This window comes from Caretta caretta, chromosome 6, assembly GCF_965140235.1.
Source record: "Caretta caretta isolate rCarCar2 chromosome 6, rCarCar1.hap1, whole genome shotgun sequence".
Lineage (NCBI taxonomy): Eukaryota > Metazoa > Chordata > Testudines > Cheloniidae > Caretta > Caretta caretta.
This window is the reverse complement of record NC_134211.1, coordinates 7881285-7903526: the sequence shown is the minus strand read 5'-3', so window position 1 is coordinate 7903526 and position 22242 is coordinate 7881285. Positions and strand designations below refer to the sequence as shown.

The following is a 22242-nucleotide window of genomic DNA, read 5'->3' as shown; positions in this document are numbered from 1 at the left end:
TGAAGTGGGATTAGCTTGATTTTTGGCTTCTTGTGAAAGTCGGGGTGCTTATTTACTGCCTGCAAGTTGGCGACTGTGTTTCTCGCACCGTCCCCTGCTGCCGCTGGCTTTGGGCAGAGCTGGGGGCAGGATACTGGCTAGGGGGCCTAGCTTTGGCCTGATCCAGCGAGACAGGGAGGTCTGGCTTGATAATGGAGCAGGGAGGAGGCTCAGGATTTCCCTGGTTCTTTCCCTGATTGGAGTCCCCCTGGGGCGCTGGAGAATTAAGAGGGTTAAAACCAATGAGCTCTGAGCCCGGCCACTTCCCAGAGCGATGCTGTAAGGGGCGGTGGTAAATAGTGCAGGGACCTTAGTTCCTTCCTGTCCAGCCCCCTGCTCCTTGCCTGGATTCGGAGTCACTCCCGCTGCACAGGGGCGAGCCTCCGTCTGCGGCGCCCCGGCCGGGCGGTGAGTGGGGGCGCGGGGGAGACGCGGGGAGAGGCAGCTCCAGGGAGGGAGAGAAAGGGCAGCAGAGGCAGAAACTCGCTGCTTGGAGGAAGCGGCGCCAGGGGCGAGGGGATCGGAGCCAAACCGTGGCTGGGACGGAGAAATACCCTCCCCGCTCCCAGCCAGCTGCAGGGAAAGCACCGGGGGTGGGTCTGTGAGCTGAACCCAGCCAGCTCCAGGGCAGCGCACAGATATTAGACACGCTGAGTTGGGTCCCCAGGGGTCTAGGGGTTAGAGCAGGGGGGGCTGGGAGCCCGGACTCCTGGGTTCTATCCCCAGCGCTGGGAGGGGAGTGGGGGCTGGAGGGTTAGAGCAGGGGAGGCTGGGAGCCAGGACTCCTGGGTTCTATCCCCAGCGCTGGGAGGGGAGTGGGGGCTGGAGGGTTAGAGCAGGGGAGGCTGGGAGCCAGGACTCCTGGGTTCTATCCCCAGCTCTGGGAGGGGAGTGGGGTCTGGGGCAAGGGCTGGGAGCCAGGACTCCTGGGTTCTATCCCCAGCTCTGGGAGGGGAGTGGGGTCTGGGGCAAGGGCTGGGAGCCAGGACTCCTGGTTTCTGTCCTGAACTCTGGGAAGGCATGGGGGGCTTGTAATTAGATCTGTGTATCAGGATCTAGGACAGGGGTTCTCAAACTGGGGTCCCTGACCCCTCAGGGGGTCACAAGGTTATTACATGGGGGTTGCGAGCTGTCAGCCTCCACCCCAAACTCCACTTCACCGCCATGATTTATAATAGCGTTTAAATATAAAAAAGTGTTTTAAATTTATAAATGAGGGGGTCACAATCAGAGGCTTGCTGTGTGAAAGGGATCACCAGTACAAAAATTTGAGAACTGCTGATCTAGGAACAAGACACGGGTAAGGAGTCTGTAGCCCAGTGGGCCAGCTTGCCTTTATAGATTCACTGCTTGGCATTATGTTCAGCCACAGCGGCCTGCTTCCTCCTTTCCCTGGAGGTACTTGACTCCCCCGCTCTGCCCCAGGGCCCACCCCCACTCATGGGTGGCAGGTGCTGGCTGGTGGATGCTAGCCCCCAGCTGCCTCCCCCACGGCCCCATCCCCTTCCCCTGCAGGAGCCCTGAGCCCCCCTGTGGCTGCCAGCCCCTCCCTTATCCCCAGCCCTCCCCCCCACAGCATCAGGTGGCCCGGCCCCAGTGCCAGGTGGCCCCAAGTCCCAGCCGCCCTAGCTCCAGCCTCAGCAGTACTGAAGAGGAGCAACCTGTCTGGGCTGGGGCCAAGGGGGAAGGGCAAGGAGGGGGTAGCTTCGGGGAGGAGCATGGGTGGGGCACAGCCTTCCCTAGCCTGTTGGACCTGCCGCTCTGGCCCCCACTCCGCCCCTTCCCCCAACACTCCATCCCACCCCTCCTCTTCCTGCCCCCACTCCGCCCCCACCCCACCTCTTCCCATCCAGTTCCACCGCCTCCCCAAGTGCGCCCCGTCCCCACTCCTCCCCCCTCCAGTGCCTCCTGGCTAATTTTTTTCCGTGGGGGCTCCAGCACCTATGTATGTAGCAGTAACGCAAGGAACCTACAGGCCTGAATCCTGGAAGACATGAGCTTCAGCAAGTTAGCATAAGGCTTGAGGTCTATGAACTTTGAAGAGCTAAACTTTGCGCAGATAAACGGCCCAGTGGAAAACCCCAAGTATCTGAGGAGCTGAAAATAGAGTTTAAGGGGAAGTTCTGACCACAGGTACATGATCCAACCACAGAAGTGTCATGGCAACGAATTGATGTACATAAAGGTACATGAGCTACATCCGCAGATACCTAACCACTAAAAGGCCATGGCAATGAATTGACATATATTATAATAAGTTGAGATTATTGATATACTAACCCATAGAAGAAAGACAGTCCAAAATTAGAAAGGTAAGGATATACAAATAAGGAAAAAGGGAAATACCCCTCTAAATATGCATCAAACATAGTGTCGTCAGCGTATCATATTATAAAAGTTTCATCCCCGCCTCGGGGCAGTAGGAGAAGAGATGTAGTCCTTGAGTTGGCCACTGGAGATGATGGGGAAGTTGATGGCCATCATCTTCCTCATTACTAACATTTCCAGTTGTTCTGCAAGGGATGATGTGAGTATGTGGATGTGCAGAGGTACATTCTGTAATATCTCTACCTACCTTACTGAGTTGGGGTGTTTGTGACTGTGCTAAATGTATTAATAAACTGATATTTGTAAATATAGAAGCGTTCCTATAGCGTGAGTGTTGCAGCTGTGTACAGTGGGGTTCACAGCTATATAATAATTTAAATAATACTGGGCCTGATCTTGGGGCAAAAACCTGTCAACCCTCAAAGTGATAACTGGGGATTCTTAAGTAATGAATCTATCTATTTATCTAGAATATATCTACCTATCTATCTGTAGATGAGGCTACAAGTCCTGATCCTTTTTGGATTGATTTTCACTTCACATGGCCAGGAGGAGACCCAGGTGTGTAGAAATATGTAGGTGATGGGAGATCAAGAGCCACCAACCTTGAGGTCACCTGCACTGGGTCCGTGTCTTTCCCCACAACACTGGGGCTGGGAGGGGTGGTTCCTGTGTGTCTCGTTCCTTCTGTGGCTCTAATTTCTCTCCCCTCTTCATAAAGGTGATCATCCCCTGGGCTAATCTCACCCCCCCCTTGGACGTGCCCCACCTGTACAGAGGGTGCTGCAGAGGGTCCATTGCTGATGCCAGGTGCTCCCCAGGGAGATACGGCTGTGCCCTGGCTCAGAGACGGGCCATGGCTGCCCAGGTGGCTCCCCCAGCTGTTCTCAGGCTCCAGTTCCAGCCCCCACCGGGATGTGGCCTGGTTCCCAAAGAGGAAGTGGAGGAGCCGGATGCCCACGGACCCATCGACATGGAGATGCATCGTCTGCGCTTCAGAGGTTTCTGCTACCAGGAGGCTGAGGGGCCCCGGGAGGCGTACGGCCACCTCTGCCTCCTCTCCCGGGCGTGGCTGAGGCCGGAGCGGTGCTCCAAGGAGCAGATGCTGGAGCTGCTGGTGCTGGAGCAGTTCCTGAGTATCCTGCCCCAGGAGATCCAGAGCTGGGTGGGGGGGTGTCACCCCCAGACCGGGGAGCAGGCTGTGGCCCTGGCGGAGGGTTTCCAGTTAGCCAAGCAAGAGCCCAGAATATGGCCGCAGCAGGAGGTAAGGATGTGAAATAATTCCGGAGTGGGACACGGGGCCTTTCCCATCTAGGGGGCGCCAGCTCCCATCCACCCATGAGGCGGGGGGGACTGGTTGGCTGAAGGGGGTCGGGGAATGGGATGGGGACCTTTCACCTTGCGGGGAGGTGCTGGCTCTGATCTGGCCCCGGGGCAGGAGACTGGCTGGCGCTGGAAGTGGAGAACGGGCCATGGGGCCTTTCCCCTTTAAGGGGCACTGGCTCTGATTCACCCGCAAGATGGGGGGATGGGGTGGCTCATGGGGGTGGGGAACGGCATGAGAGGCCTTTCTCCTCTCTGTCTCCGGGGCAGGAGTTCCCATCGGACGGTTTGCAGGCTGGCGGGGAAGGAGTGGGTCTGGCTAGGGCTGCAGCACTTGGTGACCAAACTGAAGCAGAGTCTAGGCCATAGGTGAAGGGAGAGACCGCTGCTTGCAAAACTGCTGTACTAATTCTTTAGTGCCAATTTCCATCAAAGGAATGGACTTCTGCTGAGGAGTGTGAAATCAGCTGGCAGACAGATTAACAAAATGTGAATTGCTTTACTCCTATAGTACGATTGTCTAAGGTGGCCATGCACAGCAAAGAAGGAATAGTATATGTTGTACATCCATGAACTGTACTCTCCAAATTCTTTATACTTGTACTCCCATTTCCGCTTTGCTGTGGAAACCTCATGGGAGCTAAACGGTTGCAATCTCTGTGCCTCTGTTCTTTGGAGGTTTAGAAGCTTAGCAGAACCTGTCAGAATGAAGATATCTGAGGCTTGCAAAACCCAGAAGCCTCTGGGTATCTGAGTCTGGCTGTTACAAGACACCTCTGTGTCTGGCAACTCCTCAATGGAGCTAGATAAGAGAAAATCATAGAAGGTTAGGGTTGGAAGGGACCTCAGGAGGTCATCTAGTCCAACCCCCTGCTCAAAGTAGGACCAATCCCCAGTTTTTGCCCCAGATCCCTAAATGGCCACCTCAAGGATTGAACTCACAACTCTGGGTTTAGCAGGCCAATGCCCAAAGCACTGAGCTATCCCTCCCCCCAAACCACTGAGCTATCCCTCCCCCGATGAGGTCTCTGTGTTAACCAATATCGATGAGGTCTCTGTGTTAACCAATATCATATAATGCCAATCTCTATCAATAGCATGTGTTAATGCTTTATGTGACTATGAATTGTATTCATAATAAGCTCTTCCCAGGGTGCTTTTCAGCATCCCTGATTGCTAAGATTGGTTAACTGAGGGCACATATGAAGTGTTGCAATTTCAGTGTCCGGTACAGAGACATACCAAAGAGACAGGATAAGATGGATAGTTTTGTTGATGCTTAATCAACATCTGTTCAGTACCAAGGCACGAGTCTCTAAGAGAACTATGTTCAAAACGAGATAAGAAACCTGGTATGTCAACCTTCGTTACTATCATGGGATGTGTAGAACTTTCTCTTTGTTGTAAACAACTCAGGGATAAATATGATCAGAGGTAAGCCAATTATTTCAGGACAATCTGGATCACTGCAGAAACGGTCTTCCAGATCGGATTGGCGATGTATTAACCTTTGCCTTTCTGTGCTATGCTTTTGGGGCTCTGACTAACGAAGCCTGATTGAGCCTGGTTGTGGGATGGCTAAACTGAACTGTAACATGCTGATCTGCAGCCCTTGTTGTTCCAGGAGCTGGTGACATGGAAGGAGGAGACTGTGTGTTCCTCTGAGGCAGAGCTGGATCCAGGACAGGGCGAGATCTGCAGGGAGGTTAAGGAGGAGAATAAGGAAGAGACTCTCGTTTTGCTGGGTGAGGAGCTGCTTCGGGAGCTGCGGGTGGGGGTTGGCAGGAGTTACTGAAGTCGTCATGCTGCATCGGGGGCATTACATTTCTGGGGAAGTGGCTTGTGGAGCCCCCAGGCCCAGCAGCACAGAGACGGTCACCCTCCAAATGGTGATGCTTCATCTTCCTAGCAGAGAGCAGGGCTGGGGTTACAATCTGGCCACGTTCTCCATACAAAGCCCTAGGAGGAGATTTCACCAAGTGCGTCTCGCCCGTTTCCTCCCCACCAGAAGGATTCACCATCCCCAACCTGGCCATGGTCTCCCGGATGGAGCGAGAAGAAGAGCCGAGGGTCCCGGATCTCCAGGGCTCTGAGGAAAGGGAGACCCTGAGAGGTGCCCGTACAGGTGAGGAATGAGTGACACTGGCTCAGAATGAAGGGAACAGATGGGATCCCAGTAAAGCCAGTGGGAGCCCCCCAGTTCTGTCTCGTCTCGCTCAGCAGGGGCCTCATGGCAGGTGCCACTCCTGGATCCACCCCTGGCAGGACCCATCCCTCCTCCAGCCTTTCTCTGAGGGCTCAGCTGGGATGCTGGGGAAGCCCCGGCCCCTCCTCTCCCCTCAGGGAAGGGTTTGGGGGTTTCGCTTCCTGCCGATCAGGTTTTCTGCTCAATGACAATCCCATTTGCTGCCCCTTCTCTCCCCGGCACAGGGAACGAACCCTGGCTGGATTCTCTCTCTCTCCCAGCAGGTGCCAGGACAGACGAGGGGAATCCCCAACGGGAAGGACCTGTGGGAGCGGAGTCACCTGGGGCGTCCCAGAGCCCCGAGCAGGGAGACGTCTGTGGGGCAGCATGGCTGCAGAGAGACCCCGCAGGGGAGGAGAGAGCTGCTGGGTGTGATGATCCCCAGCCTCAGGGAACCCACGTGGGACAGAAACTCCATAAATGCCCCGACTGCGGGAAAAGTTTCAGGTGGAACTCGGCGCTTCTCCATCACCAGCGATCCCACACGGGGGAAAAACCTCATCAGTGCAGGGAATGTGGACAAAGCTTTGGGCAGAAATCCACCCTGACTAGGCATCTGAGAATCCACACTGGGGAGAGACCCTACACATGTGCCCAGTGTGGGAAAAGCTTTAGCCAGAAGTACAGCCTGTCCCAGCATCAGATGACGCACCAGCAAGAGAGACCGCACACCTGTACCGCATGTGGGCAAAGCTTCACTCTCAAATCGTACCTTGTTCGACACTTGGTGAAACGCCACATGGGACAGAAACCCTATAAATGCCTCCACTGTGGGAAGCAGTTTGCTTGGAGCTCAGACCTGAGGAAGCACCAGACGACCCACACGGGGGAGCGCCCCTACCGATGCCCCCAGTGCGGGGTAGGGTTCACCCAGAGGTTCAGCCTCCTAACGCATCAGAGGACCCACGTGAATGAGAGACCCTACAAATGCCCCCACTGTGACAAGAGCTTCAACAGGAGATCGGGGCTTGTCAAGCACCAGAAGATCCACACGGGGGAAAAACCTCACGAGTGCACTGAATGCGGGCAAGGCTTTGGGCAGAAATCAAACCTGACTAGACACCTGAGGATCCACGCTGGGGAGAGACCCTACCAATGTACCAAATGTGGGAAAAGCTTCACTCAGAAATCGAACCTGGTTCAACACTTGATGAAACGCCACATGGGAGAGAAACCTGATGCAGCAAATGTAACTTCAGATTCAGTAGCTCTAGCATTGTGATAGGGACTCCACACACGGTAGAAAACACTGGTGCGGTACTTCCTTTGCTTGGAGTGGCTTAAAGAGCCTGGGTGGGTAGTAGCGGCTTATCGCTGATGACAAGTGTGAGATTTGGGAGCATGGGTGCCAGCTTCCAATTTTCCCCGGGGGTGCTCAACCCCCGGCCCTGCCCCCACCCCACCCTTCCGCCTCCTCCTGCCCCACCCCTACCTCTTCCCGCACAGTTCTGCCCCCTCCCCTGAGTGTGCACTGTCCCCTCTCCTCCCCCTCCCTCCCTGTGCCTCCTGCATGCCACGGAACAGCTGATCGCAGAGGCCGGGAGGCGCTGGGAGGGAGGGGGAGGAGTTGATCAGCGGGCTGCAGGTGGGCAGGAAGCGCTGGGGGGAGGAAGGGGGCAGCTTGGCTGCCGGTGGGTGCTAAGCACCGGCTAACTTTTCCCATGGGTGCTCCGGGGTCAGCACCTATGTTTGGGAGGAAGGAAGAGATCTTTCGCTGGGGGGAGGGGGAATAGTTGGTGGGAATTTCAAGGTTAGATGATTGGACGCTGGAGGGAAGTGATCACAAGGGCACTAGTGGTAGAAAACTAGGGCAGAGAGAGACTGGTAGTGGAGGTACGGACCATTTGAAACGTGGGATGATGCAGGAGTGGGAATACGAGTGTGTTTCTGTGTGCATGTGTTTGTATCTTTTAAACACGTCTCAGGGCATGTCTAACCCCAGGAGGTTTACTCGTATAATTATGCCACTCTGGTAATACCGGTTATAACTTCCCCAGTGAACACTCTTATTCCAGCATAAGTGTGTCCACACAGGAAGTTACAGAGTTATCATTAGACTTGTATACAGACACCTGTAAAATACCCTGTGCTGACCAACCCTCACTGGGGGAAGTTTAAAGGTGGCAGCTGAGTAGGAGTAAATCAGTCGTGCCCCATCCGGACAGCAGCTTGCTACCATGTTCCTAACTGGCGAGTAGCACGATGGGATAAAAATGCAACTCACTGTCACAAAGCGCATGGTGAACAGTGGGTTACCAACCATCCCGTCTGAGCCTATGGCTTCAGTATCGAGCTGCTCAGTCTATCGCATGGTTCCAGTAAGTGGTTGGGCACACGGCGGTTTTCCTGTGTGGCCGGTTCCTGTAACTGTACCAGTGTAACTGATGATTCACGTCCTACTTCCTCCCCTAGCTCTGCATCCCACAGTCCACTGTGAGTGTCTGAAATAAATAACGTCCATGTTGTAGGGAGCTGCTCCTTGGCCAGTGTGGACTAGTAGCCCAGGATATTTCACCATTTACTCCTACAAACACCGCGGGGCCGAGTGCTGGGTGTGAACCGGAAACCAAAAAACGCCCCGTTTGCCTCGGAGCTGGTTGGGCCCTAATACTGTGTGCCTTAGACCAATCACAAAACCCCAGTTCTCTCTGCAGTGTAAATGGGGCGTCGGCCAGTCGGTTTCACAGGGATTGAGCAGGACGGTGTCCCAGAAGCGTGGGGCTTTTAGGGGAGGAGATTGCAGGGCACAGAGAAGTGGCCATTCCTTTCCTTCCCAATAGGCTGATCACTACTTTCCCTGATCAACCCTGCGTGCTGTTAACTAAGCGCGAGTGTGCCCTGGGAAGGCAGCTGTGCCTAGACCAGCGAGTTTCTGTATTTCTTTGGTTGTGCTGGGGCCTGCTGTGACCCCTCAGCTGCCGTCCGCTGGGAAGAGCCTGGGGCTATGTCTACACTACACTACACAACGCCAGGGCTGCGGGTCCGCTGGTGTAGCGCAGACACGACGGCAATGGAAGGGGGTTTTCCGTCCCCTGTAGCAAATCCGCCCCCTCGAGAGACGGTAGCTAGGTTGGCAGAAGAATTCTGCACAGAATTCAAGACATTTTTCACAACCCCGAGCGATATGGCCAGGTCGATGTCAGGTTTTGATGTAGACCATGAGTCTCTTTTCTTTGCCCCTCGCCAAAATCAGCGCTCTCTTCTTTCACCCTCTGCCATGACGTTGTTCAGTCCCCATAGGAACAAGCCACACTGGTGGCCAGTGGCCACTAGTTAGGCCCTTCATAGGCACATGAAAGAAACCCAGTAGCAGACAAAGGTGGCACAATTTGCCCCGAGTCCAAGTGTCTTCCTAATCCTGTCAGCTAATTATTGGGTTGTGCCCAGAAGCAGATTCCTCCCAAAACCATTTTTTACTTGAGCTAATAATGTACCTAGGGAGGTTCTCATTATCCATGTTGCTGGCCGATCCCTCACTGAGCTCCAGGCCTCAGTGATATCTAGTGGAAATGAGTTCCACCGGCTAATAATGCATTGTGGGTAAGTATATGTGTGTGTGTGTGTGTGTGTGAAAGTAGAACCTAAATTTTGATGAATTTTCTCCCTGTGAAGATGCTAATACACCAAAATCAAGTCACCCCCTACCTTTCTGATAAACTAAACAGAGTGAGCCAAGTCCCGCCCTGTAAGGCATCATTTCTAGCCCCTGAATCATTTTTGTGGCTCTTCTCTGCACCCTCTCCAGTTTGTCAACGTCCTTTTAAAAATGGGGACACCAGAGATGGATGTTGTGTTCCAATATCGGTCTCCCCAAAGCCACACAAAGAGGTCAAATCTCCTCCCTCCTCGCTGCTCCTGTTTAAACAGCCAAGGATGGCTTGGCCCTTTTTCCCCACTGCATCTCACCGGGAAGTCATGTCCAGTGGTCTGTCGACAATGACACCAGAATCCCTGTCCGAAGCAGTGCTTTCCATGAGACAGTCCCTCGTGGGGTCAGTAAGGCCTGTATTCTTTGTTCCCGGTGGCATGATCTTGCCTCTGGCTGTATTGAAACACACTGTGTTTGCATGTGCCCCGGTTACCCAACAGAGCAGATCCTGGGCACGCTCCCACCAGCGTCACCAGCTCCCATCCAGCCCCAGGGCAGGGGGACTGGCTGGCTCAGGGGGGTGGGGAATGGGACATGAGGCCATTCTCTTCTAGGACCGGGTGGTTCGTTGGCTGACGGGGAGCAAGTGGGTCCAGCAGGTGCTGAGCGGGGGTCTTTGTTGTTCCAGGAGCCGGTGATGTGGGAGGCGGAGGCTGCGTGTTCCTCCAGGGCAGAGCCGGCAGTGCTGGTCCCAGAGCAGGGCGAGATCTGCAGGGAGGTGAAGGAGGAGAATAAAGAAGAGCCTCTGATCTCGCGGGGTGAGGAGCAGCTTCCCCTCAGGGGTTAGCAGCTGCGAGGGAAGGGAGGTTCTGAAGCCCCTGTGGTGCCTTTGGGGCACTGGCCTCTGGATGCCCCAGACGCAGCAGCACAGAGCCCGTCACCCCACAATTCAGATCCTGCTTCCCCCCGAGCAGAAAGCGAGGCTGGGGTTAAAATCAAGGGGCAGTTTTCCGGGGGAGGCCTCGGGGGAGATTTCACTGAGTGCTATCTCGCCTGTTTCCTTCCCCTGAGCAGGATTCCCCGTCCCTGACCCGGCCATGACCTCCTGGATGGAGCGAGGGGAAGAGCCGAGGGTCCCGGATCTCCAGGGCTCAGAGGAAAGGGAGACCCTGAGAGGCACCCGCACAGGTGAGGGATGAGCGACACTGGCTCGGAGACCGTCCGGGAGGGAAGGGAAAAGCTGGGATCCCAGCAAAGCTGCCAGGATCTCCCCATCTCCCCTTCAGTTCTATCTTGTCTCTGTCAGTATCGTCCCCAGCAGGTCCTTGTCCTCAGGTGACGCTCCCAGATCCCACCCCCGGCCGGAGCCCTCCCCTCCTCTAGCTTTTCTCAGAGGGCTCAGCTGGGCCCCTGGGGCAGAACTGGCTCCTCCTCTCCCCTCAGGGAAGGGTTTGGGGCATTTGCTTCCTGCCCATCAAGTTTTCTGCTCAGTGACAAACCCCTGTGCCCCCCCTCTCTCCCTGGCACAGGGAACGAACCCCAGCTGGATTCTCTCTCTGTCCTAGCAGGTGCCGCGAAAAAGGAGGAGAATCCCCAGCTAGAAGAGCCTGCAGGAACAGAGCCGAATGGGATGTCCTGGAGCCCTGAGTGGGAAGACCCTGGTGGAGCAGGATGGCAGCAGGGAGACCCCATGAGGGCGGAGAGACCTGCTGAGTGTAATGATCATAATCCTCAGACAACCTACATGGGACAGAAACCCCATAAATGCCCCGACTGCGGGAAAAGTTTCAGGGGGAACTCAGCGTTTCTCCATCACCAGCGATCCCACGTGGGGAAAAAACCTCATCAGTGCAGGGAATGTGGGCAAAGCTTTGTGCAGAAATCAAACTTGACTAGACACCTGAAGGTTCACACTGGGGAGAGACCCTACACATGTCCCCAGTGTGGGAAAAGCTTTAGTGAGAAGTGCAACCTTTCCCAGCATCAGTTAATGCACCGGCAAGAGAGACCTCACAAATGTACCGAATGTGGGCAAAGTTTTGTGCAGAAATCAACCCTGACCAGACACCTGAAGGTCCACACTGGGGAGAGACCCTACACATGTGCCCAGTGTGGGAAAAGCTTTCGTCAGAAGTACAGCCTTTCCCAGCATCAGTTAAGACACCAGGAAGAGAGTCCTCACAAATGTACCGCATGCGGGCAAAGCTTCGCTCTCAAATCGTACCTTGTTCAACACTTGATGAAGTGTCACATAGAAGAGAAATCCTATAAATGCCCCGATTGTGGAAAACTGTTTGCTCGGAGCTCGTACCTTAGGAAGCACCAAATGACCCACATGGGGGGGCGCCCCACAGATGTCTCCAGTGCGGGGTAAGGTTCACCCAGAGGTTCAACCTCCTGGTGCATCAGAGGACGCACACAGGTGAAAGACCCTACGAATGCCTGGACTATGGGAAGAACTTCAACTGGAGATTGGGGCTTGTCCAGCACCAGAAGATCCACATGGGGAAAAAACCTCATGAGCGCACTGAATGCGGGCAAGGCTTTGGTCAGAAATCAAACCTGACTAAGCACGTGAAGGTTCACACTGGGTGAAGATTCACACTGGGGAGAAGCCCTATAAATGTCCCTGGTGTAGGAAAAGCTTTCATTAGAAGATCACCCTTTCCCAGCATCGAGTTACACACTGGCACCGGAGCCCTCAGAAACGCAGCAAGTGTTGGAAAAGCTTGTCAAATCAAACCTTGTTCAACACTTGGCCAATTGCCACATGGAGGAGAAACCCAATGCCATAAATGTAAGTTCAGATGAAATGCGATCTAGCATCGCAATAGGGACTCCACACAAGATAGAAAACATTGGCATGGTACTTCCTTTTCTTGGAGCAGGGCGGTTCTCCACTCATATATATTAAAAATTACAAGGTTCAACGTTCATGGGTGGGTAGTAGCAGCTTATTTATGGTGACAGGTTTGAGATTTGGGAGGGGGAAGGATCTGGTCAAGGAAGGAAGGAAGAGATCTTTCACTGGGGCGAGATGGTTAATGGAAATTTCAAGGTAAGATGATTAGGTGTTTAAAAGGGATTGGCAGGAACCAAAAGCAGAGAGAGCCTGGTTGTGTCCACACAGGGATTTATGGTGGTATAATTATCCAGGTATATTTGCGCTGGTAAAATTCCCCATGTAGATGAGTGCTTATGGACAGAAGTTTAAAGGTAACAGGTGAGCATTTTCAGGTTTATAGAGAACAAATATGTCTTGAACGATTAGTACCTATGACTTCCTCCTGGTCCTCAAAAATTAGCAAAGCTATCTACCTCTGTTCATCCCCAAATAAGATCCATCTGGATAATAAGAAAATGGTTCATATCATGTGAGACACTTTGTCTAAGAGAGTGTTTCTCAAACTTATTGTGTTGGAGAACCCTTTCACACAGCAAGCCTCTGAGTGCAACCCCCGTTATAAATTAAAACCACATCTTTTAAATTAACACTATTTTCAATGTTAAATTTATAACCGTATTGTTTAAAATGAATTGACCTTTTCTCACCGCTTTAAAATTAAAACACATTTTCATTGAATCACTGTTCTACGCAGAAGAGTTATTTTGTAAAATAGTTACTGATTAACACTGGGAGGGCGCTGCTGTGAAGTCTGCCTCAGCCAGTCTGCGGTGAAAAGTGAGATTTGTACGTTTGTTCATTTCACTTTTCACAGCCTCCCTGCTCTGAAGGCAGTGCGGCTGCCAGCAGCAGTGCAATAGGGTCCTAAGTCTGCTGTGAAAAGTGATATTGACAAAATTTCTTTGCGCCCCTCACCAGAGAATCTCAGGCGCAGCTCCCAGTTGGTGCACCATTGGTCTAGCCCACCTCAGCCTGCCCACTGGGAAGAGGCTGACACAGCCCCTGACTCGTGACCCCCATGTAATAACCTTGCAACCCCCAGTTTGAGAATTCTTTGGTCTAAGACACTTGTCTCCACATTAGCCAAGGTCTGGAGTTCCACTTCTTCCCAAAAATAGAACCTAAAATGGCTGGATGAGATTATCGTTAATTGCCTAAACAAGAATCTCAATCAGTGTTGGCATATGGATAAAACCTCTTTCTCACTCCCAATATAGCTAAAAAGACCTCCAAAAAGTCACCAACTAGGGTGATACCCTGCTTTCCCATGTCACACTGGAAGTGGATCAAACGATGGGTGGCGAAGCTGGCTATGAGACTGACGGTCTAATCGGGCAAGCTGTCTGTTACCCCAAGAAACCAAAAGCACACGTTTGCATTTGGGATGAAAAACTATACGTCTGTTGTGCTTATCAATCAAATATACCATGGATGATCTGTTTTGTCCTATCAATATGTCTTCCACCCCAAAGTTAGAGGCTGCACACTTGTCTGCTCTGTGAATCAGATAAACTCTCTCTATGTGGATAATGTCTTTTCTGCTATTGTGAGAACTAAACAGTATGAAATGCATATATACAATCAAAGAATGTATGGAATTTATCCACCAAATTTAGAAGACTACAATGGATTTTGTTTGTTTTCTTGGTAAATGATGGCTGCACTCCAGAAGCGATAGGCATTGGATAGCACGCAATGGAAGATTGAAAGGTATAACCACTTCACCAGGGTACAGCCTTGAATTATTAAAAGAAATTGCTTAAAAAGGGTGAAATTCCAATAAACAACATCACAAGGTGGGTGAGGGGGAAAACTTTTATTTTTTATTTCTACTGGCCATTTAATGCCAACCTAGAGCTCAGATTTCAGCTCAGTTTCTCTGCTGTTTCCATGGGTATCCAATAGGTGGTGGTCCTGTACAACAAAAGCCTTCAACCCTTTTCCTATCAGTCTCTTTTTTGTTTGATTCATTTCAAGGATTGTATTTCATATCCCCCCGCCTCATTTATTGCCTGCAATGTCGTTGTAACCGTGTTTGGTCCCAGGATACTAGAGAAACATGGCCACTCTTATTTCTCTGCTGCTGCCGGCCGCGGCACTGCCTTCCTGCAGGGAGGCGGTGAAAAGTGAAATTAACAAACATACAAATATCACTTTTCACAGCAGACTTGCTGGCGCAGAATTCGCAGCAGCGTAGAAGGAAGGGTGGCAATGAGGCGCTAAGTCGGCTGTGAAAAGTGATACGGACAAAGTTCCTTTGCACCGCATCAACAGTATTAAACAGTATCTATTTCCCCCAAAAGTTTTCTGCTTAGAACAATAATTCAATGGGGTTTAGTCTTAAGTGGGTCCAATAAAAGATATCCCTTCACCCACCTTGTTTCTCTAGTATCCTGGGACCAACCCAGCTACAACTACACTGCAATGCAAGAAATGAGGCGGGCGGATATGAAATACAATCCTTGAAATGAATCAAACATAAAAAGACTGATAGGAAGAGGGTTGAAGGCTTTTGTTGTACACGACCGCCACCTACTGGTTACCCATGGAGGCAGCAGAGAAACTGAGCTGAAAATCTGAGCACTCTGTTGGCAAATGGCCAGTAGAAATTACAGGGAGGCCCCCTCCATCAAGGACGGGAGTCAAGGTCTATAAAACTGAGGTCACCATGTGGGAGGAGCCCAGGGTTGACTGAACCCACGAAGAAGCTGCAGTATCCCCAGACGTACGGAAAGCATTCTCCCCCTAATCCAGGGTTAACAGGATAAGAAGAAGGGGTGAGATTTCATTTCAAAGATTATATTTCCCCTTCTGTTCTTTAACATAAATAACTGAAAGTTGTACTGAGTAAATCAGCATTCTCTAGGGAGACATCACGTAACCACACTGTAGATTTTCACTAATGCTATAAGCACTCTCCTTTATAAGCCCTGCGAGAGATTTAAAACAATAACTTTAAGCAATTGCTTTTAACAGTCTAAACTTGTCTCTTTTGGACAGTCCATTCAAGTAGCAGTGATCACGCTCTTCAAAGTGCCTTAAAGATAAGTACCTCCTTGGAACTGCCATAAGGTGTCAGGTGCTAAAGAACCGATGCCTGATGTCATAAGAAATCTTGTTGACTTCTATCGTTCATTGATAATGACTGCTGAGCCTCAATGCTTGCAAGACTGTATTGTGTATTCAGTACCTCCCCAGAACAGTGGTTGTGTCTACACTGGATTGGTGAAGTGTTGGTTCTACACTAGGGTGGTTCTAGGTGGATTCATAAATTGTTGATGGGTTAAGAATAGCCCTTGTCCTGATTGGAGAGACACTGTTCAAGTTCAGTGATGACCTGAGGAGAACCTAGTGTTAAATTACTGAACTAGCATTCTTTGCATTCACGAGGAAGGGATTATCCTATTAGATTCCATTCTAATATTGGCCACATACCCTATTCAACTGATCTAGTTTATTGTATTTCAGCTTTAAATCTAACTGGTGCGTCAGCAAATTAATAAACTTGACCCCCTTTCACACTTTTCAGCAGGACTAAATCAGTCATGCCCCACCCGCATGGCAGCTTTCTACCATGCACTAACTGGCTAGTGTGCTATTGGCTAACGATACAGCTCATGTACACAAAGCATTTGGTTAATAATGAGTTACCAAGTTGTGCATCTTAACTCACAGCTTCTAGGTCTAGCTGCTCAGTTTATCCCGGGGTTCCTGCGGGTGGCTGGGCACACAGGGATTTTCCTGTGTGGCAGGTACCCCCAACTGGTCATTCAAGTCCTACTCCTGCCCATACCTGCATCCCACAGTCTGCTGAGAGTGTCTGAAAAACAAAACAAAACAACCCTGCCCCCCCATACCCTAAAAAACATAGTCCTTGCTGCATGGCCAGTGTGAAATAGCTGCTCGGGATGTTTCACAATTTACTCCTAAAAACGTAGTTGGGAAGGGTGCAGAGTGTCAACTGGAAAACCGAAAATGCCCCGTTTGACTTGTAATTGGTAAAGCCTGAGAGTCCCTCTAACCCGTTACAAAATCCCAGTGCTCTCTGCAGCATGCATGGGTCCTTGGCTGGTGGGTTTCATAAGGACGGTGTCCCAGAAGTGTGGGGCTTTTAGGGGACACTGAAGGGGAGAGGACTACAGGGCAATGAGAAGCTGCCTTTACTTATCCTTCCCTGATTGAACCAAATGCTCATTACTTTACCTGATTAACCCTGCGTGCTGTCAATTAAACTTGACTGTGCCCTGTGAAGGCAGCTGTGCCTAATACAAAACAGCAGGTTTATGTATGTTTTGGGTTGTTCTGGGGACAGCTGGTATACCACAGCTCACAACACAAGCCCCCTCCCCCCTGGCTCCTCACTAGGGAACACATTGCTTTGTATCTGGAAGGTTGTGGGGTAAATCTGAAGCATCTCTAAGCAAGCTCCTTGTCCTGCCGTCCGTTGGGAAGAGACTGGATGTACGTCTACACTACACGTGCTACGGCAGCACAAATCTGGTGCTGCAGCTCTGCCCGTTGCTGTATAGAGAGGTCAAGTCACCTCCCTCCTCCTACTCACTTCTCCTCTTTGTACATTCAAGGACTGCATTAGCCCTTTTCCCGCACAGCGTATATAGCCTTGCCTGTATCTTATGCCCTGTGTTGTGTTCCATAGATGTGGAGTCCTTTGCCTGTATCCTGAGCCATATACCATCAATATCATCAGCATCTCCTTTTTCCAAAACTAAGTAGAGGTCGGTCTTGGGTCTCACAATTATTCAATATTTTCATTAGTGACTTGGATAATGGTACTGAGAGCACACTTGTAAAGTTTGCGGACGATACCAAGCTGGGAGGGGTTGCAAGTGCTTAGGAGGATAGGATTAGAATTCAAAATGATCTGGAGAATTGGTCTGAAATAAAAAGGATGATATACAGTAAGGACAAATGCAAAGCACTCCACGTAGGAAGGAGCAATCAGTTGCACACATACAAAATGGGAAGTGACTAGGAAAGAGCACTGCAGAGAAGGATCTATGGGTCATAGTGGATCACAAGTTAAATATGAGTCAACAAGGTAATGCTGTTCCAAACAAAAGCGAACGTCCTTCTGGGATGTGACAGGGTGTATAAATCCCTCACTGGACATCAGAGGATGTAAGAGACGCTCCAGACTCAGGAGGCCCCACCCGTCCACCCTTGCTGAGCATGCTCCAATTGGAGGCGGGGTTTAAAAGGGAGCGAGCGGCTCTATGGGGGCTGGACAGGGCAGGGAGAAGGACCTCCTCCAGGACAGGATGCAGCCAGGCCCTGGCTAGAAACAGGTGCAGCAACCTGTACGAGTTGGAGGCGGGTAGGCAACCTGCAAACTGGTGCTTATGAGGACATCATGCATCCTGGAGCAGGAAAAAGGAGGTAGGAAGTGGCCCAGAGAGGCTGACTTAGTGCCTATCCCTGCACCCTCACGGGCCTCAAGAAGGGACCTATATGCCCATCCCTTATTTAAATGCCCCACAACTTGATTAATGCAGAGTTAAAGTTGCCCAATGGTGCCCCGTCCCCTTTCACAGTGGTTGAACCTAAACCTCTGAAAACCAGGAAACACAAAGTTAAGGTACGTGATCTCGAGGTACAAAAGAACTTGGGAGGTAGTTGAGTCATGACGTAAGTAGCGGGGTTTTGAAAACGAATTCCAGCTGCTTCATTGAGGTGAGATCCATTGTGCTGGTTGCAACATCTGAATGGTGTGTGTGTGTGTGTTTGTTCATGTACTGTGATGCAATAAGCCTGAAAGAACACACTTTACAGGTAACAGATCCCGTTTCATGAGGGAATAATGTCTCCTGAGGATTATCTTTAAATTTCCCACCTGCTGTTTCTTAGAGGTGATGATGCATACTGGGATTTTCAAAGGACCCTCAGGGAGTTAAGTACCCAAAATCCCAGCTGTAAAGAAGCGCTGGATTTACAAGGAATAGTGAAGGGGATTCCCTCATGTGTGTATTTGATCTTTCCCTGTAGTAAGACACCCCATTCCTCTCCCAGCCTGTACCTTAGTGAAGACATTTGTGCATTGGATCCGGACTGGGACCTGGCAGAAGGGGGTAGCAGTGTGGAATGTTTGACACAGGGCAAATCTACACTACAAAATTAGGCCGACCCAAGTTAAGTAGACGTACAGCCAGTGCAGTAACTGAATCGCTTTTACATGTCTACGCTATGCTTCTTGCGTCAACTGGGCACATCCTCACTAGAGGTGATTGCACCAATTTAACTGCCAGGGTCAGGCATTGGGGGATGGTTTCTGAAAGGCAGCAACAGTTGAGGTAAGCATTCAGTGTCTACACTGACACTGTGTCAACCTAACGACATCAACCTAAGCACTATGCCTCTCAGGGAGGTGGAGTTAAGTCAGTGGGAGCTACGTTTTAGCACAGACGCTTACAAAGCTAGGTAGACGCAAGCTGCCTCGCATCGACCTAACTCTGTAGCGTAGACCAGGCAATTCTAGGGCACTGCTAACCCCATATGGTTCTGAGCGATGGTACACAGGAACTGACCCCCAAGGGGACAAGATTGGCCTCACGGACACACTTGATTCTCCCCCCCTTTATGATAGTGTGAAGAAAAGTGACATTCTACCAGAAAAGAAAACAACTTCACGTTCCAGTTGAATTTTTATTGACTCAGATTGCACAAGATCAACACAATGGCTCTTCCAAAAATAAGAGGTAGAAAAGAAACTCACTATCCGCCCCACTCGGAGGCCCCACTCCTCCGCCATACCAGAAGTCCTGTTCTGAGCTCTGAATGACGCGTACCTCCACATTTATTTCTCAGGCCTGTCTCTGCTGTGGATCTTCTGATGAATAACAAGGTACATCCTGGGATTAAAGCTCTTCCATCAGTTGGGGCGTTTATAGGTAGCCCCCCACGTGCATTCTCTGGTACCTACTAAGCTCCGAGCTGAGACAGAAGCTCTGGTTACAGTTGGCGCATTTATAGCGTCTCTCCACTGCATGGGTTCTCTGTCTAAAGAGCCCAGAGTGATCACAGTAGCGTCTCCCAGAATTGGGTCACCTGTCGGGTTTACTCCTGAGCGTGGGTCCTCAGATGCCTGCTAAAATTTGGCCAGCCACTAAAGCTCTTCCCACAGTGGGGACATTTATAGGGTCTCTCTCCTGTGTGGATCCTCCGGTGGACAACAAGGCTGGAACTCACACTGAAGCTCTTCCCACACTCATCGCATCTATAGGGCCGCTCCCCGGTGTGGGTTCTCAGATGCTGGGCATGGGTGGAGCTCTGACTAAAGCCCTTCCCGCAATGGACACACTTGTAGGGTCGCGCGCCTGTGTGGATGCGCTCATGCCGGGTCAGGACAGAGGGATCGCTGAAACACTTCCCGCAGTGGGCGCATTTGTGGGGTTTCTCCCCCGTGTGGATCCGCTCATGCTGGATCAGGACTGAGAGAACGGCAAAGGCCTTCGCGCACTGGAGGCATTTGTAAGGTCGTTCCCCTGTGTGGATCCTCATGTGTCGAATGAGCATGGAGCGGCGGCCAAAAGTCTTCTCGCACTCGGGGCATTTATAGGGTCTCTCACCTGTGTGAACCCGCTGATGATTGGTCAGCGAGGAGCTGTGGCAGAATACTTTCCCACAGATAGGGCATTTGTAGGGTTTCAAGCCTGTGTGGATCCTCTCGTGCTCTAGGAGCTTGGAGCTCTCAGAGAAGCTCTTCCCACACTCATCACACCTGTAGGGCCTCTCGCCCGTGTGGGTCCTGGAATGCTTCATCAGGGTCGCGCTGTGCCCGAAGCTCTTCCCACACTGGGCACACGTGTAGGGTCGCTCCCCCGTGTGGCTCCTCTGATGGCGAAGGAGGTTGGAGCTGTCGGCAAAGCTCTTCCCGCACTGGAGGCATTTGTAGGGTCGCTCCCCCGTGTGGGTTCGCTGGTGCCTCCTTAGGGTCGAGCTCTGCTTAAAGCTTTTCCTGCAGACAGAACATTTATGGGGATTTTCTTCCATGAGGACAGGGGTCGTCTCTACGCGGGGATTGGGGGGCGGGGGGTTTCCTCTCTGCTGCCGACCAGCCCCGCGCTGCGCCAGGCTGGTGTCTCTCCCGGCTCAGGGCTTTGGGGTCTCCCCGCGAGGGGCTGTGCGGCTCCGGGCTCCAAGTCCCGGCCTGACGGGGATCCCCTTCTTTGTTCTCACCTTCGGGGCAGGAGGAAAGCGCCGCACAGCTGATCTAGAAACCCCCCTGCGACTGCTGCCCCAGGGCGGGCTCGGCTGGGGGGGCCCTGCTGGGCTGCTCCAGAGCTGGCTGGGGGCGGGGGGGTCTCTCCGGTCCCAGCCGCGTTTCGGCTCCGAGCCCCCCGCCCCTGCCACCACTTCCTCCAGGCAGCGATTTCCTGCCTCGGCCTCTCCCCGGCGCCCCCACTCACCGCCCGCCCGGCCGGCCGAGCCGAGCCGAGCCCTCCCGGGGCCCGCGGGCTGCACACTGGGACTCGCCCCCTCACGGCGCTGCGAGCCACGCTCGGAACCCAGGCGTCCGGGGCGCTGCTGCGCTCCCACCCTGCTCCCGACCTGCCCTATCACAGCCCCGTTATGGCACCACGTGCCCCGGGAAAGGGCGGAGTTCGGATTAACCCTTCCCTGCCCACACGGTCGGCGCAAGGCTCTGGCGAGGGTGGGAAATAGCGATCGCCGAGGCATTAGCGAGCTGCCCCGGCATGCTTGGCCGCCACCCGGGGGGGCACTGGCGGGCAGCCAGCCCTTGTGGAGGGGAGCCCCGGCCGGGATCTCATCCAAGGCCTCAGCCCGATGGATGTTCCAGCCCCAATGGACACAGTCCCACAGGGATCCCTTAGCCCAAGGACAGTGCAGCTGGGCGAGATGTTGGGACCCTGAAGGTTCTGTGGCAGCTGGGCAGAATCTTGGGGAGTCTGAAGGTTCCAAAGCAGCTGCACAGAACGTTGGGCCTCTGGGGGTTCTGAAGCAGCTGGATGGAATGTTGGGGGCCCTCAGGGTTCTGAGGCAGTGTTGAGTGAGAAGCAAACTTGATTCCACAGGAAGGGGTTTCATGTTGCCCGAGACTTTGACCTGGGGGGGCTTGTGGGGGGGTTCCTATTGGGGCTCTGAGGAGGGGATGGTGCACGCCCACCCACATCTAAAGCCCCTCTCCTCCAGCCTAAGGGGAGGCGCTACTGGACCCAGCTCTCAAACGATTTTGAGGGACAACAAATGGAAAGAAAGAAAGAAAAAAAAGGGACAGAAGTGAATGTCATAGGTTCAAAAACATAGCTCCAGTCGGGGCACCAAGCAGAGACCCCTGGACAGCGCTCAATGCTCCTCAGTGGCATCCAGTGAGCCAGTTGATGTGGAACTCTGCCCAGATATGTTACTGAAGGGGGGATCAGAAGTAGGCCTCACAGTCATAGAGCACCTCCCCATCCAGCTAACTCCTCCTGGTATGGTGGTCAGCCACCTTGGACAGCACCAGGAGGAGGCTGACAAGGAGGTCTTGCGACTTCATGGGGCTACAGATGGGGTGTGCCTAGATCAGGAGGTGTGGGGGGAAAGTGCAGCCAGAACTTCAGGAGAAGATTTTGGAGGAACCAGAGAAGAGACTGCAACCTGGCAAATTCAATGTATATGTGTGCCATATACTTGGTCTCCCTCTTGCCACAGAAAGGGCAGCTGTTGGGGGAGGTGGTGAACAGCACCAGGCACACACCCATGCTCATGGCTCTGTGAAGGAGCTGCCAAATAATATCCCTGCTGGGCCAGGGGACCAGCATGAAATATGCACTTTGCCCACCAAAGTGCTTCACC

General features: G+C 52.3%; 2 protein-coding genes across 2 annotated transcripts in view; one reads left to right on the top strand and one right to left on the bottom strand.

Annotated features, from left to right (window-relative positions):
- Nucleotides 1-372: 372 nt before the first annotated feature.
- Nucleotides 373-22242, top strand: part of LOC125638250 (uncharacterized) — a 39075-nt gene continuing 17205 nt past the window's right edge. Inside the window, exons 1-11 of the mRNA XM_075129073.1 lie at nt 373-447; nt 2863-2928; nt 3089-3631; nt 5315-5435; nt 5699-5815; nt 6157-7124; nt 10213-10342; nt 10599-10712; nt 11090-11894; nt 11936-12098; nt 20809-21097. Coding sequence (XP_074985174.1) covers nt 2863-2928; nt 3089-3631; nt 5315-5435; nt 5699-5815; nt 6157-7124; nt 10213-10342; nt 10599-10712; nt 11090-11894; nt 11936-12098; nt 20809-21097 — 3316 coding nt within the window. The 5' untranslated portion in view covers nt 373-447. The remainder of the gene's footprint in view (nt 448-2862; nt 2929-3088; nt 3632-5314; nt 5436-5698; nt 5816-6156; nt 7125-10212; nt 10343-10598; nt 10713-11089; nt 11895-11935; nt 12099-20808; nt 21098-22242) is intronic.
- On the bottom strand, nt 19076-20960 carry LOC142068329 (uncharacterized). Its single transcript, XM_075130127.1, has one exon. It carries the CDS (start codon nt 20434-20436, stop codon nt 19501-19503), a length of 936 nt encoding a protein of 311 aa, XP_074986228.1. The 5' UTR covers nt 20437-20960; the 3' UTR covers nt 19076-19500.